The 20,334-nt window shown below is 24.5% G+C and overlaps 1 protein-coding gene across 1 annotated transcript in view; it reads left to right on the top strand.

Moving 5' to 3' along the window:
• Positions 1 to 8,153: 8,153 nt before the first annotated feature.
• The window catches only part of LOC105258587 (dynein heavy chain 1, axonemal), an 87,031-nt gene continuing 74,850 nt past the window's right edge, over positions 8,154 to 20,334 (top strand). The window contains exons 1-17 of the mRNA XM_025413539.1: positions 8,154 to 8,226; positions 8,321 to 8,490; positions 8,953 to 9,227; positions 10,195 to 10,518; positions 12,303 to 12,432; positions 12,500 to 12,676; positions 12,769 to 13,116; positions 13,624 to 13,839; positions 14,051 to 14,310; positions 14,485 to 14,953; positions 15,385 to 15,709; positions 16,161 to 16,292; positions 16,405 to 16,725; positions 17,249 to 17,426; positions 17,504 to 17,636; positions 18,316 to 18,861; positions 19,462 to 19,688. Coding sequence (XP_025269324.1) covers positions 8,154 to 8,226; positions 8,321 to 8,490; positions 8,953 to 9,227; positions 10,195 to 10,518; positions 12,303 to 12,432; positions 12,500 to 12,676; positions 12,769 to 13,116; positions 13,624 to 13,839; positions 14,051 to 14,310; positions 14,485 to 14,953; positions 15,385 to 15,709; positions 16,161 to 16,292; positions 16,405 to 16,725; positions 17,249 to 17,426; positions 17,504 to 17,636; positions 18,316 to 18,861; positions 19,462 to 19,688 — 4,304 coding nt within the window. The remainder of the gene's footprint in view (positions 8,227 to 8,320; positions 8,491 to 8,952; positions 9,228 to 10,194; positions 10,519 to 12,302; positions 12,433 to 12,499; positions 12,677 to 12,768; positions 13,117 to 13,623; positions 13,840 to 14,050; positions 14,311 to 14,484; positions 14,954 to 15,384; positions 15,710 to 16,160; positions 16,293 to 16,404; positions 16,726 to 17,248; positions 17,427 to 17,503; positions 17,637 to 18,315; positions 18,862 to 19,461; positions 19,689 to 20,334) is intronic.

Raw genomic sequence — 20,334 nt, 5'->3', positions numbered from 1 at the left:
AATAATATTTTAAAAATAACAAAAAAGGAAGATGTAACTTAATTATATACCAAAAAATTAAAGTTATAAACCATAAAATTAAAAGTTATATAAACTTTTAACTATATTTCTTGAATAAAATAAATTAAGTCAATTTTTTAAAATCGTAATCACATTTTCTTATTCACTGTAAAAATTGTAGATTTTACTAAATAATTTAAATCATCAGAGTCAGAACATCTTTATATTTAAATGTATACAAAATATATACAATAAAAATATTATTTAAAATTATATAAAACTATATAAATAAAAATTTCATTGATCGCTTTATTTTTATTGAAAAAATTCTGCGTTCTTTTTTTAAATATGCGTAAATTATATCGATCGTATAAACATGAATAATTGCATAAGTACAAATAAGGAAGAAACATTTTTTATATTCACCATTGGAAATGTTGTGAATAAAAGAATTAAACGTGATTAGAATCAACTGAACCGACTAGTACCGTAATGTGGTTTCGAGTATATTCGCACGATTATGTAAATCCATACGCGCGACAAGGTGAGTTTGTTTGCGATGACGTGCGCTGCGCGCTTTCGATCAGTTGATTAAATTATAATCTAGATCGTATACGAACGTCTCGCATGCCGGATGAGCGAATCGATCGGCATTGGAGGCGAAGGAGGTGTTAATTAAATCTAATGGCGTTCGGATTTTGCGCCCGGTTGCGACGCAAGGAACGTAAGATGGGCACGTTTGTGGAGTACGATGCGCTCTTTATAAGGCGTCGTTCCCGATATTAATGATGGCAACGCATCCCTAGTAATGAACACATTCGCAACCTGTCCCGCCTACGTGCGAGAGAGTTGCAACATGCGTTAGTCAGACGAATCCGCGCCTTAATACGCGGATTGCTCTCGCGCGGATTTGCACGATGAAGCCGATTGCTGCTACATGAGGGTTCATCATTAAGTTTCGAGAGAATCAACGCCAGTTTGAGTTTGAGTTACGAATTATTGACTGTTGAGTAACGCGAACGATGATATAACAAGAAAGTAATCAATCGCAGTTTTTTATATTTTATTATTGGATAAATGTATAAAGAACGTATAAATGTATGAAAAAATATACTTAAAATATAATTAGAAAACAGAGAACTTGAAAATCGACCGTAAGAATAATTAAATAACTGTAATCATAATTAAATAACTGAGAAGAAAATAATTCTTTATTTATTTGTGATTATATAAATGAAGAAAAGAATAAATATATATGAATTATTATCTACACTGAAAAAAAAATTTTGTCGAATATTGCCAAAAAAATATTCTGTTGTAGTAATTGTACTTTAAGAGTTCTTTTAGAAGTCATATTGCTGTGTGGATTCGTTATATATAACAAATTTCTTTCTTAATCTCCATTTTTTTTAAATTATTTGTACAAAATTTTGTGAAAAAAATTGTTTCTTAAACCATTCTTGTATCAAAATGCAATGTTTTCTTATGTGATACTATCGTATATCTTATTTTATATCAGTTTGTTTTACGTGTTAAATTACGTAATAATTATATTGATCAATTCTTACATGCTTTTTATTATTTTGAATTATACCTATAATTACTAATAAAAGAATATATTTTTTATACTCTTTGTATGAATTTGCAATAGCTTTGAAAATTCACAATAAGTTATCATAAATGATACTTCAATTGTAAAACTGTAAGTTGCGCAAACATAATAAGTGCATTTGCAGATAGTCTGTTGTAAAAGTTGCAATTTGCTGGAAATTAGTTTGTTGCGAAAGAGTTTAATAACGTATGCAATTTTAGATAATTATTTCACTTGGTTATAAATGCCAAACTGAATGTTATATATCATATGTAGCAACATTTGAAGCAAACGTGTAATTTTTCATTTTCTGCAGCTTAACTTAAAATTTGCTTTGTTTGCGATTAAAAGTGAGTATCAAATAAATCAATTATATGTACGTTGAAGTATTATACATATTAGATGATTTTCTAAATGTGCACTTTATTACAAGATAATCATTTCTTTCGATAATTTTTAAGATAATTCTAATATAAATAATTTTGTTTAAACAAATATAGAAAATGAGAATAAGGATACTCCCCTAATCAGCTATCTATCAAAATATTTATCTAAAATATCTCTTTATATTTAGTCTCTTTTCTCTTTTTTATACATATACTTTGTTTTATATATTTTAATGTTTTATATATTTTAATTTTATATATTTAATATTGTTTAATATTTCTTATCGATATTAGGTGAGATAAAAAGAAATGAATAGATTCATTTCAATGCAATTGAATTGAATAAAATATTAAAAAGCTAAATTAATAAAGAAAAAAAAAATAAATCAAATTTTGAGATTATTTAAAGTAAATTTAAAGTAATTAAAAAAAAAAGAAAAAGAATCAATGAAAAAATCGAGATTTTTAATAAAATCATAAATAATAATTTTTTTTAGATATTTAAATAATCTAAATTTAAAAATCAAATTATAAAATAAATTATTAAATTCAAATTATTAAATGAATTATCAAAGTTTTAAAATTTTTGCAAATATGCCCAAAATATTTGCGAACAATTTATTTACATCTCATTGTAAATAAATTTGTTGTAAATAAATTAAATAGCATTCTTCAAATTCTTATGCTTATGCTTAAGATCTTTCAAACTAAACAATTTTTGTTGATATTTTGATAGTATTAATTTTATTTTAATATTGAAAAAGAAAATAATTATAAGCTGCTCTATAATCATGCTTGAAAGAAAATAAAAAAAGAATCTAAAATGTAAAATATCTTACTACTAAACTAACGTATCATTTATATCTATCACAATTATTCATTTAAGCATAATTAAAACGTCAAATACGAATAATACGCTGAAATACGAATAATACGAATAATATGCTGTCTTATTTTGTACAAATCTGAGTCTTAATATTTCTTCATTTATTGAATTATCTTTTGAAAGCATTCTATTATTTTAATATATTCAACAGTAAACATGAACTCAATAATAATTGAATTTAATATTAATAGACTGATAATATAATTAATATTTTTTAACTTTTGTATTATTATCTTACATTTCTCTTCATTACTTGTTAATTTTCGATTTATAAAATGTTAATTTTCGATTTATAAAATTTGCAGATGAAATTTGTTTTTATTTTAATGATGATGGTTATCGTAATGGTATTGAGACAGACCCATTCTTTAAATTCGAACGAAATCTCTGATAACGTCTCTGTCGAATCTAAATCAAAAAAAGAAGAAGAAATAGGAGGAGGAAAAAAAGAAATAAAAGAAAAACCAGAAAAAGAAGAAACAGGAGAACAAGAAGTAGGAAAAAAAACAGAAAAAGAAGAAACAGAAGGACAAGGAACAGACAAAGCAGAAACAGAAGGAATAGAAAGAACAGAAGGAGGAGAAACAGGAAAAGAAGGAACAGAAAAAAAAGAAACAAACGGAAACGAAAATATATTATGGTATATAACTCATGGTATATATGACTCAGTCGCAAATGTAATATATGGACTTTATAGGATACCTGTTACATTTTTTAAATATATATATAAAAGCATATAAGGATAGTATAGTATATCTATACAGTGGATTTATATACAGTGGATTTAATTAAAAATGAATAAATATAAAAATTTTTGTCAAATTTCTATATATAATACATTACATAAATTTCACTAAACAAATCAAACAGTATGTCATACAAATTGTTTTTCTTCAATTAAATAAAATTTTTAACAGAAAAATAATGTGTTGTGATTTTGTAAATGTCATATGATCATTTCAAACCTTTCGGTTGAAAAAATTTTATTTTTTTTTATAAAAGAGAGCGTTTATAGAAATATCTTCTTAGATTTTCAGAACTTTCCTATTTCTTTAATTTTTCTATTTTTCTTTTATTTTAAAAATTTCAAATTTTATTGGACTTTTAATGACCTCATAATCGGATGGTGTCACATTAAGAAAAGAAAGATGTGAGATGCCAAATAATCCATGCGTTTAGCTTTCTGAAATTTGTTTAACTTTGTATAATATTTTATTAGATACTATACATTGCATACTTATTCGCAATATAAGATATCGAGTGTGTGAATAAATTTATTTCTTAATTCATATAAAGAGAAGTTGTTTTACAATATCACGTTCATTAATATTCTTTTTTCTTTATTAATATTTGTCACAATTTGGTGAATATAAGTACATAATATCTCCCAGATCGTATAATTTTCTTGCGATTGTAAAATTACAAATTATCTGTCTCATCGAGCAAATTTTAAATTTTATCTGATGTCAAACATCAAAATAACTAATTTAAAAAAAAAAAAACATTTTATTCCTGTCACTCCCAATCTTATTTTATCTTTATGCTTCTCGAAACGAGGCTCTAAATTTTATACGAAAATTTCTGAAAGAAGTAATTAATCACACTATGATTATAAAATAACAACTTATCATAACGACCTTACAATCAGAAGACATTGTATTTTGAAATTATCTATCCATTTCGCGATTAATCTATGAATTATATACAAACGTTTCTTTTCAGCGTCTATCAAAACAGCGTATAATAAATCGATCATTGCGGAAAATATTGCTTGCCATATATGTATATATATAGGGTTAGGAAAAAGTCTGGATACCCCCGAAAATTTTGGAAACTAAGGGTTATGGAGGAAAACTTCAAATACAAAAGTTGTAAGATATCAAACGGAGCATCTCATGGTAACCATGACATTGACCTCGACAGCGACCTTCAGAATTGTTTCAAGATCAAGTTGTTTTTTTCAAATAGGAACCCTCATTTTTTATTGCAAAAATAAAAAGCGGGGGAAATTTGCTATCCAATGGTATAAGTAACATGGGGGGGGCGCAAATGTTATCTGGAGGTCATTTGACCTTCAAATTGTAAAAGATTAGCCTATAATTCGGAAACTAGTATAGTATTGATCTCATCGGATCATATCGGTTTTTAAATATTTTATTTTTAATCACTCTTTTAGATTTTTTATTTTTTTTTATGTACTTGGCGTATTTTTTTATTTTTATAAGGTTCTTTTTAGGGTATTATTTATTGCATTATATTTATTTATGTATTATTTATAGTTTAACGTCGCATAAGTTTTTTATATTATGAAAGTAAAAAAGAATAAAAAAAATTTATAATACAATACATATATGTCATTCGTTTTAACAATATCTTATCATGCCGATAAGTATTGGCTCCATTATGTGTTAGTCATATTTAATAGTTTCATGGTGATTGTTATGTCATTATGGTTATTATGATAATGTTGCTAATAAGCGTTTCAACTATACCATTTTATCATAAGATAAATATTCTCAGACAACACACATGTCCAAAAGACATCTAAAAGACGACTTAAAGACGTCTTAAAGTCCTCTAGACGTCTTTAAGACATCTTTTGGCCTTTTTGTGCTGTCTGGCTCTATTATATATTTTTTATAACTCATTATAAATAATATAAATATGGCTCATTATAAATTTTTTAGAACTTTTAAAATTTTTTTAAGTTTCTACGCATATATAAATAAAAAAACATTAGTTCAAGAAATTCATTGATAATTAAGATAATTCGTACAAAAAAATGTATACTTTAAAATGTTATCTTCAATTAATAACTTAGTTTTACTCACTGAAGATCTATAATTCACATATAGTTGTATTATTAAATGTTATGTCTTACCTCATGTAAATAATTTGATGTTTATAATAATTCTATCTGTAAATAATGTGATTTACAAGGATTGCATATTTATAAAGATTATATTTTCTGACAAAAATCTTGTATTAGATTTTCGAAGTAAGTGTAAATATTTGGATGAGGTATAGTGATTATTTAGATGAGATAATATAATACTTATTAATATTTTATTATTTATGTCTTCCTTAATGTATTTTTATCATTTTTTATTCTACAATAGCCGGAAAACATATTTATTGACTATTATATCAATATATACAAAAAGATGGTTATTCATGAGTACATTTTTATCACAATTAAGTAGACTCCATGAGCTCGGAGATAATTGATATAACTTTTTGTATAATTATACAAAATATTATATTATATAATATTATCTTTCTATATAATTATAAAAATTTGAGACAACTTATAATCAATCCGTAATTAATTATAATTATTTTATATATTTATTTTTAATAATTCTTCAAAAAATAAAACTTTAACAATGATGAATATAACTTTTAATAAACAAATTTAGTATTTAAAGTAAATGATTTTAATGAAAAAACACATTAAAGAAATACAAAATTATTTTTCCTTTCAAATTTTTGGTTTCTGATTTTCCTCTAATAAAATTTATCTAATTGTAAGTCTATTATTTCATTTAGCTAAAATTCTAATAAAAAATATTAAAAATAAAGGATATAAAATCATTATATATTAAAAATACCATTAAAATTTTTAAATATTAGAGAAAGTGTCTTTCTTTATTATTACATACATTATAGTGCATAATATACAAATGTGTATAAACTATATAGATTATTTTATAATTTTATATATATATATATATATATATATATATCTACACATACATATATAATTATATATATACATATATATATATATACACATACATATATTATATATATATATATATATATATATATATATATACATATACATACACATATATTTTGAAAAATCCGCTGTAACGCTGTCTCAAAAAATATAACAATTAAAAGTAAGAATAATAAGTATAATTCATAACAACAGAAATGCAGTCACTTGAAAAAAAATTAAGAATTCAAGTGACTGCATTTCTGTTGTTATGAATTATTATTCTTACTTTTAATTGTTATATTTTTTGAGACAGCGTTACAGCGGATTTTTCAAATTACCTATTTTTAGCATTACTGCTTTTAACAGTACCTTGTCGGTGCTATTACATTGCTTCTTATCATGAATTGGTAAAATATCGATACTCGATACATTCATCTTATCAAATAAGTAAAATTAATAACACATATTTATTATACATATCTATATAAGATAATAATTTACATATTATTGAGTGCTACGCAATATATAAAATTATTTTTTATAAATAATTAAAAGATAAATATCGTAAAGTATTAAAACTATTTTTTAAGATTTGTTTATTTAAAGATTATTTATTTTATATATTAGGTATATTATTTGTCTATTTTTTAATATATTTTTTAAAATTTTGTATCTGATCTTCTATAATTCCGCGCTCTTATATAATTTAAAAATAATAAATATATTATATTTAAATAAGCGAAGAAGTGAAAACGCGATACAAGATTTATTTTAATTTAAGAATTGATAAAAAGTAATTATCATTTATATCGCAATAAAATTATATATAATTTTACTATTCACTTGTTTCAGTTTCTATTTTTGAAATAAATAAATTTACTCGAAATATATTTTCCCGATAGATAATTATTGTCTCGATATGTTTATCATAAGATTTAAATAATTATTATTAATCGTGAATTATTTGTATATGATCGCATTTTCTCGTGGTATTTGTTTCAAGGAATAATGAGATGATACATCTACATACATCAAGTATAAAACGAGCGCAATCCAGCCAATTCGTTATTGTCATAAGATATTTAACGCATTTTATTATTAAGTAAATATATTTCATATATTTATTATCAAATATAATAAATCTCATGTACTTCTGTATTTGTCGTATATTTTTTATTTATTGTCCTATGTATTTAAATATTCTATTTCTGGTATTTTAATTTCAATTTAAATTAATTTTGCATCATTTTCGTATAATTTGCGCTTTGTTTTGTAAGTCTTGTTAGCGTTGCCTAAAATAAGATTAATTTGTTGTAAGTATTATCCTTCGATCGTAAATATTACAGCTAACACAATTTTTCTTTAATTAGCGAAACAGATGATAATAACATGAGAAGTATACAACAAATTTAATCGAGAATAAGTTCACTCTGAAACTGATATGAAAATATGTAAACTGTGCATATTAGTAATTGCTATAATTTAAAGATACAATTATATATAATATAGATGTGTATCTCAAAGATTAAATTTCTCAAAGATTAATATTTAATGTAAGCATTAAAAATGAATATTAAGGATTTCGAAGATAATAATATGCGACGTCATAGAAGAGGTTATTATGCAGATATTATTACAAGTGAGATTTCCATAATTATTACATTTGCAATTAAACAGAGATCGAAGTAACTCTAATTATATTACATATAATCATAATTTTGTAAATTGTGTAGGAACCAAAACAATTGATCTTTTACCTACTGCTTCGAGAAGGACCAAACTTATATGGCAAATTCGCACAGAACATCATAGTCCAATTGTGAAAAATATTAAAATACAGGAAACACATACTTATCTTGGTGCAGCAGAGCGATGGGTGACTTTGCCTGAAGATAAGTCTATTGTACGCAAATATATAATTATGCAAAAATAATTCGCTTCTATTGATTTGATTAATATGTTCTATTTAATTTTTTATTGATTTAATATGTATTCTTATCGATTTTATATGTAATATATTACAAAAATGTGATAATTTTAAATTATATTTTATAGGAATAAAAAAATGTTTAATTACATGAAAGGGAAAGTTTATTATAAATATAGTTTATTAAATATAGTTTATTATAAATATAAAAATAAAGAATTATATTTAATGAATTATATCAAAGATTTAAATTTGTTACTGCATGTTTTGATCGATGTTTTTTCATTTTTATTCCTAATCTTTACTTAAAATGTTTCTTGATATTTTATAATTTTTATTATATAATAAAGAGACACACATAAATTCTTATTTAATTTTCTAAAAAAACTGAAAGTATTTAATAATTTCTATTTTGAATTTTTATCTCTTTGAATAAAGGTTTTTCCAGCGGAGACATTTTTGCCAAAAGTACAAATGGAATGTACTATTGGACCAAAGATTCTGCCGCGCAACGTTGAAATGGAAAGAAGGCGAAGAATGTACAAAAATCTGAAAATAGAAGATGCTTTAGAAGCGGCAGGCATCAAAACATGTGACATATTATCGCCTGAAAATATCCAGACGTTATTTTCCTATGATGAAAAATATGATTTGTACTCCAAGGCAAATTATTTATCGTTGGAACTATTCGACGATGAAAAATATGATTGTAGGTAAGAATTACTTTAACATAATAAACATTACAAAAACTAATAAATTCAAGATGTTAAAAGAAAAATATATATGATAAATTAAAAAAATATTTCTATACATATTATCTTTATTAAATATAAAAATTATATCTAATAATATGCATTGTCATTTAATTAACTTATTTAAAAGTGCTTATTACAATTATTGAAAAAATATTGTGTAATATAATTAATTATTATATAAATTAATTATATAATTAATTGTTGAAAGTAAGATATTAAATTATAACGGAGTTTTTATATTATGCAAAAACAAGATAACAATTTAACTAAGACATGTTTTATATATATATATATATATATATATATATATATATATATTTCTTTTCTATTAGTATTATGCGATGTGAATACAATATGTGTGTTAAAATAGATGTAGTAGATGTAGTAGATGTAATAGAATAGAATTATAGAAATTTATAGAAATTTGCAACTCAATTTCGAGTTTCTGGCAAATTTTGATGGTAATAAATTCCAGAAACGTAGCTTCGTACTATGAAGCAATATTTGAGTAAATCATAGCAAATATATATTGCTATTAAAGTAAGTTATGCAGCTGAATATAATGTCAAATTAAAGCTCTGATATTAAACAAGCTCTTTAAAGTTTTTACATTACAAATTATTAAAAGTAAGTTATTAAATGTATTCATATATATATATATATATATATATAAAGACATAATTTAAACAATCAGTTATATTTATAATTTATATAAATTAAAATTATTATATTTTTGCATTGTAAAAAAATAAGGTATCTGCGTCTCTTTTAAATATATATATATATATATATATATATATATATATATATTAATTTTTTTATGTTTTCCAAAAAATTTTTTTGAATTAATTTGATATTATATACTAATATGGTATTATTTTCCCAATTATTAATATATAATTTATAATATACTGCGATTTAATAGAACGGTAGATGAATGGATAAATCTTGGCATCATCGATGGTGTTCGTTATCCGTTACCAGCTACGGTATTTGTTGAGAAGATTCTGGACAAAGAACGAATATTTGATGACAAGACGCTGAGTAACTTGTTCGGTTGGTTTCCTGCCGCCATTATCGATTACGATAACAAGCGGAAACTTTGGACTGTTCTCACTTTAGACGCTCTCAAGCGGAAATTCCTTTTGCCCAGAATATACATCCGATTCTTTGGAGAAGATCCTAGGAAATTTGCTGAAAGAATAGCTAATGCCGTCAAACAAAGAGAAATTGCTGAAGTTAGAATTAGGTTAATTTGTATATTTGAATACAAATTTATTTAACGATTTTAATATAAAAGTAAATCTTCTGCCACTAAAAGAGCAGTCTTAAAAATTAATTTAATTAAATATTTACAAATAAGTAATATATTTATAATTAAATATTTATGCTGTTTAATATTAACATATTTATATTTTTCAATTTTTATATTAATATGGGATTAATACAGTAGCATTATTTAATATATTAGCATTATTTTATAAAAGAAAATTACTTTCAATTTTAAACAGTTTTATATTATAAATCTACAAAATATTTAAAAATTTTTAGATTTTAAAATATATATAAGATATATATATATATATATATATATATATATATATATTGGAGATTGCCAAATAATCCACGTGTTTAGCTTTCTGAAATTTTTTTAACTTTGTATAATATTTTATTAGATACTATACATAGCATATTTATTCGCGATATAAGATGAATATAAATCGAGTGTGTGAATAAATTTATTTCTTAATTCATATAAAGAGAAAGTGTTTTACAATAACACGTTCATATTCACGTTAATATTTTTTTTTTTTTCAATAATTTTGTCACAATTTAATGAATATAAATACATAATATCTCCAAATTGTATAATTTTCTTGCGATTGTAAAATTACAAATTATCTGTCTCATCGAGCAAATTTCAAATTTTATCTGATGTCAAATATCAAAATCACTAATTTAAAAAAACATTTTAATCCTATCACTCTCAATCTTATTTTACTTTTATGCTTCTCGTAACGGAGGCTCTAAATTTTATACAAAAATTTCTGAAAGAAACAATTAATCGCACTATGATTATAAAATAACAACTTATCATAACGACCTTACAATCAGAAGACATTGTATTTTGAAATTTTTATCCATTTCGATTAATATTATGAATTATATACAAACGTTTCTTTTAAATTATAGCAATGCATTTTATAGAAATTTTTTATAGACATTTTATAGAAATTTTGCTCTTAAATCCTCCATGAATTAAATAATTAAATAATAATTAAAAACAATATGATATGAAATACTGAGGTTGTCAAAAATATATCATTTTTTTATATTTATATTATAATTTTAATTTATATGAATTTACTTTGTTTAAACAATTAGATATTCACTAGATACATATAATATTATTTGTTGCATTATATTTATTTACGTATTATTTATTTAGTACTCTAAAGTTTGATTGTTGTAAGCTAGATTGAAAAGCTTCGCAGGTCGTTTCGGACCAATATGTTGCCTGTTGCATATTCGTTTAAAGCTTATTTTATAAAAATGTAAATTGTACTTACTAAATGAAAGAATTAACAAATATATATTGTATAATCAATTTTTTATTTTATTCAAAAGATATAAACGACGGGGCGGAAGGGGGGGAAGGGCACGCCAAGTTTTCATATCTTACTTCGACATGAAAGTCATTTATGCGATTTAGAATTTGTGTAAAGCTTTTGTAAATTATATACATCATATAAAAAATGGTTTAGGAATTAAAGTAATCTTAACTCATTTAGTATCGATTACGAATTAATATCAAATTATTTATTGTACTTGGCTAATAGTTTTGATCTCATATCAGTTTTGAAATATTTTATTTTTATCACTCTTTTAGATTTTTTGACTTTTTTATGTATTTGGCGTATTTTTTTATAAGGTTTTTTTTAGGTAAAATATCTCGTAAAATATTCATTTTTTTCGTTTATCTTACCTTAATACTTGTATGCTCAAAATAATGAATAGTATAATTGCATACAGATATCACTTTTATTTGGACTGCATGGTAGTAGAAGATATGCCAACACTCGATGAAAAGCAACAAGAAGTTATAATTTTGTCAGCTACGCGACAAGGTTTCATGAAATATGAATTCAAACATCTTTCCAGCGTAGGTATATAATCGTATATATACTATTTATTTTCTCTAATTACTGAAGTTTTAATATAACATTTAGTTAACGGACGAAGTTATTTTGGATTATCGCCGCGTTATGTGCGATCTTATGTGGAGATCTCTTATAGAGAAAGAACCGGAAATGTTTAATTTCATTATATGGAGAGAAATTAATGATATTCACGAGTTCAATACACCGAAAACAGGAAAAATTTGCACCGAAATGGAAGATTTTACAGTATTTATGAAAGAACTTATGATATCGTTTGGTTTTCATTTTCGTTTGGTTTGCATTTTGATCATGAATTATAACTAACAATACCATTATAGAGAACGAAAAACTTTTTCCATTGGATAGTATTATACGTTGTGCCAGAAGTACACGAAGCTATGCAGTGTGTAGTCAATGAGTGTTTTCACGTATCGAATATGAATCTTTTCATGTCAACTTACGGAAAATCTGTACATTTGTCGGAATTCAAATCGCAGCAGCATCAAGAAACTAGCACAGTAATAAAGTATATGAAAGAAACATGGGTGGAAAAAATTACGCAATTAGTTAGATTGTGTTTAAGAGATGTCGGAAAAGGATGGTTTGATCTTGAGCAACGAAGACACGATGTGTATGATGTAATGAAATTGAAAAGATTCATGGATCTTATTGCATATCGAATGCAGGTATGCATATCCAAGTTTTTAAGAAAAAATCAATTGCATTTTATAATGTTTCAAGTTGTACAATATATTATACAATGAAATATGCTTAAATGCATTTACATGATTGTTTTCAATTATTAGATATGTCTATAATTCTCATCTAATATCTGATTAATTGAATTTGAATTAAATAAATAGAAGAGAAAATTAAAATAGAATTTTATTAAAAAATTAATAAAAAATATTTAAAAAATTATAAAAAATTATAAAAAATTAATTATAAGATTTATTATAAAAAATAAAAACGTCAGCTCAAACTCATATATTTAAAACTTTAGATTGTCAATGAGAACATAAAATGTATACAATACAATTGTTAAGATAATAAAATTTATTAATTTATAACGTATATATATATAAATTATGAATTTACAAATTAATTACATAACGTAACTAAAGATTCATAACGTAATAAAGCTTCAAAATTTTATAATTAATATATTTATAATATTTTATTTATCACCATAGAATGCGCTTCGGAATTTGGTGGAAAGGTCAATTGCTTTCTATTTAGAAATGTTGGAAACTCCAGCGCTTTGTACATTAAATATAGACGAAAATTTTACATGGGGAGACGACCTCATAAATACACAATTTAAATCTCCAGTAAATCCTATTTTTAATATTGATATCGCAATGAATGATAAAACTGCTTATTACTTAATGGATCTTGAATCATTTCAGGTATAGACATTTAATCATTTTCTTATGTTAATGTATAAATTAGATAATTAGTTTATAATTTATTTTACAATTAAAAAATATTTTTAAAAAAACACGCATGTTTAAGAATGTATTCGATATAATAATAATTTTATTGATTTTATTGTAAATTTGATTATAAATTATACATAAGTGATAAACTAGTTTGATAAACTAGTTTATTAATTTTCAGGAAGTGATTACAGATCTGTTAGACAATTCTTTGAGCCTATGTCATCAAATTAAACAAGTTCACCCTTTATTATTACCCTTCCTAAAGTTTCCCAAAGATTTGTATCTCAGTTCAGTCGGCTTACTAGAAAAGCAAGTTTGCGAAGTTCGCGATCGTTTAAGAACCGCTTATCGAAAGTCTGTGATACCCCTAAAGGCATATGCAAGCGAGTACCAGCAGTATTTAGGAATTTATAAATTGAACGTTGAAAAATATGTGGAGTGAGTATAGATTGCTGTGGGCGATTCATATCATTTAATCGATCAGGTCATTTAATCAATTTCTCGGAAATTTTTTCTAGAATTTTTAACTTTTTTTCTCAATTCTTACCAATTAAAATTAATTATAAAAACCTGTAAATACCGATTATTTTTTCTAACCATTATTTTTTGCAGGAATTTCAAAAAAGTGGATCACACCGCCGCGGAAGTCACAGATGAAATATCCTTTCACTTCAAAATGAAATCAATTCTCGAATTTACGCTGCCGAAGGAAATCGTCATAGGGCCTTTTCGAGTGAATATCCAACCTCTTAGACAATTTTTGATACAAAAGCGACAAAACTGTTGTACACAGTTACTTACAATGTTTACTGAGAGTCTAAGAACGCAGATCAATATCATTCTATCTAATTATATGCAAATTAGAACGAGATTAAAGGCAATTCCGCGCGACATCGAGCATTTATTCGAGGAACAAGACTGGATGGGAACCATACCTCAAATGGTCAAAGGTCTGGATAAAATTGTACAGAAGTTGAAGCACGAATACGATATTCTCGATCACTTTTGGTGGAATCTGTCAGATCAAGACTTCGAGGCTAAATGGCAAGCCATTGGCTTTCCTAGGCAAATACAGTTATATGTAAGATTCATCAATTTTCTATAAAAATACATCATTGTATGATCAATCAAAATATTGTTATATGATTAAATTTTCTAAAAAATATGAAATATTGGCATCTTTAACTATTTGTTAAAGATTGAAGCATCAAATTTTATAATACTAATATAATATAATATGAAAAAAAAGAGAGTACTATTTAAAATTAATAATGAAAGAGAAATTTTGAAATTCTATATAATACATTTTTAAAGATATATAAATAATTATTAATTCTAATAAATAATTGTCTTGAAAAGTTTATAACTCTATAAATATAATTAAAATACTTTACATTTAATCACATATTTATATTTCTAAAATAATGTATGATCATATTATGTAATTATATATATATATATATATATATATATATATATATATATGTCCATCTTTTTATATATTATGCACAGATGGAAGAGACTGTTGAACGTTTTGCGAATGAATATGAAAAATTTCATAAGGCGCAAATACAGGATGAAATCTTGCTTACGGAAAAAATCAACACACTCGTAGGAAATGTTACAAACGTAGCGCTGCAAACAGATATCAACAAAATATTTGAAATGGCCGTAGAGATAAAGAGAATCTGTAAAATGATAAAAGATTGTCAAGAATCAAGTTTATTATTGAATGAGCGACAGAAATTGTTTGGTATGAATATCATGCCATTTGAACAATTGAACCAATTGGTGAGAGAATTCGAGCCGTATCAGATCTTATGGATTACTGCATCGGGTAATTGATAGATAGAGAAAAATACTATATCAAAATTATAAAATTGTAGAAAACTTTTTCATTTAAAATAATAAGATTCAAATTTTAAAGTTAAATATTATAGAATTTCACATTTATATAACATAAAATTTTATAATTTTTTCATCAAACTTTGTATTTATTTTTTGTTTTTTTTTTATTTCTATTATATTTTCTATTGTTATTATATTTTTAATACTATTCTGTTTTATTTATCATTTTTATTTCATTTTACAAAATTCTAAATTAAATAATTATATAATTTTAAATGACAATATATGATATATCATTAAATTTCGTAAATGTATTTAAGTATTTTTTACATTTTATTTAAGTATTTTTTTTATTATTAACATATCATGCATTTTCAATAACTCAACACATTTATATTCACTTTAAACAAATATTTGTAATTTTTACATGCCAAATACAGATTGGTTAAAATGGCAAGAAATATGGATGGAAAATCCTCTAATAAATATTGATGTTAATCAAATTGAAAGCATGGTTACTGATATGCACAAAGCTATATCGCGCTGTGTGAAAGTATTTCAAGAGAACCAAAGTAGGTCGATATTTCGTTTAAAATTCATTGAATTTTGAATGCAATACATTTGCAATTCATATAGAAATCGGTACGATGCAGAATAGTTTATATACTCTTTCGCAAATTATAGAGATAGCTGCTATAGCGTTCACTATAAGAGATCAAATTGAAGCATTTAAGCCTTACATCAGCATGATACAGGCTTTGCGACATCCAGGAATGAAAACTCGACATTTTGAAGAACTTAATAAGCAAATTGGAATACAAATGGAACTTACACCAACCTTAACTTTTAAGAGCTTACTCTTTCTCAGTGTGATGAAATATGAAGATATTGTGAAAACCGTCGCAGACGCTGCAGCAAAGGAATATTTGATAGAGAATGCATTGGATAAAATGACAACTGAATGGCAAACAATTATAATGGATATTCTTCCTTATAAAAATACTGGTATGTAAAAAGAAATGACCCCTTTCTTGTATATACATATATGTGAATATTGGATATATGTGAATAATAGATTTCACAAAAAAAAGTCAAAAATATCAAATTTTACATTTATTTTAATTTTTACTTCATTTCATCATGTGACAAAAATGATAAAAGATATATTTTAACAAATTAAAAAAATATGTTTGAATAGATCGGGAATTCCACAAATACTAATATATCAAATTTCACGTTTAGATTTTCATGCGTTTTAAATGACAATAAAATATATATTTCAACAAATTAAAAAGTTTATTTGTTTATAATTTTTTTTAAATTATTTAGTAATAGAAATAGTTTTAATTAAGAAATTAAATTAAGAATTAAAAAATATATTTTATATTATATTGTATATACTTTCTATTTTGAAAATGTACTTGAAACATAAAAATTTACATAAATAACTAATTTAATTAATTCCTATAATGTAAATAATATATTATTTTATTTATAATATATAATATCTTAACACATTTATATATAGGAACATACATAATGAAGATTTCCGACGACATCACTACTCTCTTAGATGATGATATTCTTAATACTCAGCATCTCAGTGTCAATCCTTTCAAAGTTGCCTTTGAAAGCCGAATCGATGAATGGGAAGCTAAATTGAGATTAATTCAGGAAGTGATCGCTCAATGGACGGAAGTGCAAAGGTAACAATTATATCTTAACTTCCGTTTGCCGCTATCAAAGAGATATATACTACTGATTTAATAGAATATATGTACAGGCAATGGATGTATTTAGAGCCAATATTTTCGTCCGAGGATATTAATCGGCAACTATCCGTAGAAGCGAGGAAATTCAATACAATGCAACGAAACTGGAGGCGAATTATGAAAAATGCATACGATTGCCCATACGTATGTAAAGCAAATTTGACATTATGTTTCGTATACATTTCTCCATTGAATTCTCTCGATCTATCAGAACAATGAAAATTACATAAAACAGTATTGAATTTGGAATAATAAAATAATAAAATAATATTTGATATTAAATTAAATTTATATAGTTTAAAGTTTATAAAAAGTAACACTTATCAAACATTATTAAATGTTAAATTAATTTTTAATGCATTTTTGTTCATTTTAAATAAGCAGTTAAGCATTCATATCATATTGAATTTATTCGTTGTTTGATCTACGTTTTGTAGCAACTTTGTGTTATTAGTTTTGGAAAAAGTAAAAAGTCAACTAACTTTTATGTAAACAATTCAATGTTATCATATTGATTTCATTCGTTGTGTTTTGTCTACATTTTGTAACAACTTTATATTGGCTTTTTAAAGTAATATACTTCAAGAATATATTTGCAGCGCATTTCTATCATCATTTTTATCATCTTATTTCCATGCTCATACAATTATTATTTAAAATTTTTTTAATATTAAATATGCTAAAAAAGAGAATATTTTTTTTTAATTTATTATTTTCTTTAAATGTAATAAATATTTAAAAATATATAGAGAAAAAAAACTCTGATCTATTATAAATATATAAAAATCTCACATTATTTCACATTAATAATAAATTATTTCAGATAATTATAACGTGCGCGGATAAAATCTTATTGGAAAGCCTGAAGGAATGTCTGTTAATCTTGGAAACAGTCCAGAAGGGTCTGTCGGATTACTTGGAGACTAAGCGAATGATTTTCCCTCGCTTTTTCTTCTTGAGTGATGACGAACTATTGGATATAATTGTCCAGTCCAAGCACGTTCAGGCGATACAGCCGCATCTGAAGAAATGTTTCGAAAATATGAGGGAATTGAGATTCGAAGATGATCTCAGGATAACGAGAATGTATTCCGCCGAGTACGAGGAGGTCACGTTACGACCATCGATCTATCCCGAGGGAAATGTCGAGAATTGGTTGGGACAGGTCGAGGATGCGATGCGCAATACCCTGCGAGAACTCATCGGTAAGGCCCTCGAAACAGTGGAAACGACATCGCGAAATCAATGGATATACATGTGGCCGGGCCAAGTAGTTCTTTGCGGGGGTCAAACATATTGGACTGCCCATGTGGAGGACGGTATCAGGAACAATACTCTGTCTGATTATTATAATCTGATGTTATTGCACGTATGTAATATGCAAACATTAGATTACTTTTCCATAAGACAAGCGAGAATAAATATAAACATTATATATTTTCTAAACGAATTATAAGTAATATCTTTGTCCACGTTATTTGAATAAATTGTTTATAACTTTGCTTCTGCTCCAAAATTCTGAGAATAGTTAACGTCAATATTAATTAATGTCAATAATAATTAATATCAATCAATAATTATATATACATTTAAAAAATTATACAATTTCCTTTTCATTTCTTCCCGCGAGCTTGTATTTTTTTATAAAGTAAAACATTTATTTTTACAAAATAAAACATTCATTAATCAAATATATCTTTTATGCGGTATTTTTCTCACATATTTGCACGTTCTCTTATATGTTGAAAAATTTAGTGATTATTTAAAATAAGGAATTAATACACTTTCTTGATACTTTATTGCATAATATGCACTGAAAAATTTCTCGTTTAAATGGAGATATAAATATGTGAAGACTTGTATTCTTGTTTATTTTAAATTAAATTAAAAAGAGTTTGATTAGATAAATATTGTAATATAATTTACACAAACTTGGAAATAATACATTTGTTTTAATAATATTTTATAGCTGGAGATATTTCGAGAATTAATACAGAATCCGCAAACCGAGATTTTAAGATTGATGCTCGAGGCTGTGATCACAATTGAGATTCATGCCAAAGACGTTTTGCATAAGTTGATTCAGCAGAAAATAATCAGTGTCAACGATTTTGAATGGATTTCTCACTTAAGATATTACTGGATTGATAACAAAGATTTAAAGATTCGCGCAATAAATGCTGAATTTCCATATGAGTGAGTTCTCGCCATATATTGGATTAATTTTCATTAGAATTAACAAGAAAAAAAGTAAGATTTCTAATATTATATTAATAATAAAATTTGATAGAAGAACTCACTTGTCAAAGATTAAAGAATTTGATACACACAATAATACAGTTTTTAAACTTCTAATCTTTGGTAGTAGTGTATATTAAGTAGTGAATTGAATCACTATACTTTTAAAACTCTAAAGAGAATTAGAAGTTTAAAAGTTGTATCAAATTTATTAATTCTTTTGATATAAATTTTATTAAATTTTATTAATTCTTTTGATATAAATTTTATTAAATTTTTTAAAGCTGCATTGAGTTCTTTATTACATGAATCAAAATTATCAAGTATCTTAGAACTTGTACTTTAAAATAATTTATTTTTATATAAGAAACAAAGCAAATTCACTTTCATAAATGTTATTTGATTCTACGAAACTGATATGATAACTTATCTAATTGTATCTGTTCCTAAATTTAATTATAAAGTTATTTTAAAACTTATTTTAATTATAAGAGGAATATCGTGGGAAATCTTCAAGAATTTCTTAAAAATCCTCTACTGATAAATAAAAGATAATCCGCTCTTTTGAAATCATAATTCTATTAATGTTCTATATACAAAATAT

The sequence above is a fragment of the Camponotus floridanus genome, unplaced genomic scaffold (assembly GCF_003227725.1).
Source record: "Camponotus floridanus strain SB8 unplaced genomic scaffold, Cflo_v7.5 scaffold68, whole genome shotgun sequence".
In the NCBI taxonomy this organism is placed as follows: Eukaryota; Metazoa; Arthropoda; class Insecta; order Hymenoptera; family Formicidae; genus Camponotus; species Camponotus floridanus.
The sequence above is the reverse complement of the archived record's forward strand: the minus strand, read 5'-3'. Positions and strand labels throughout refer to the sequence as shown.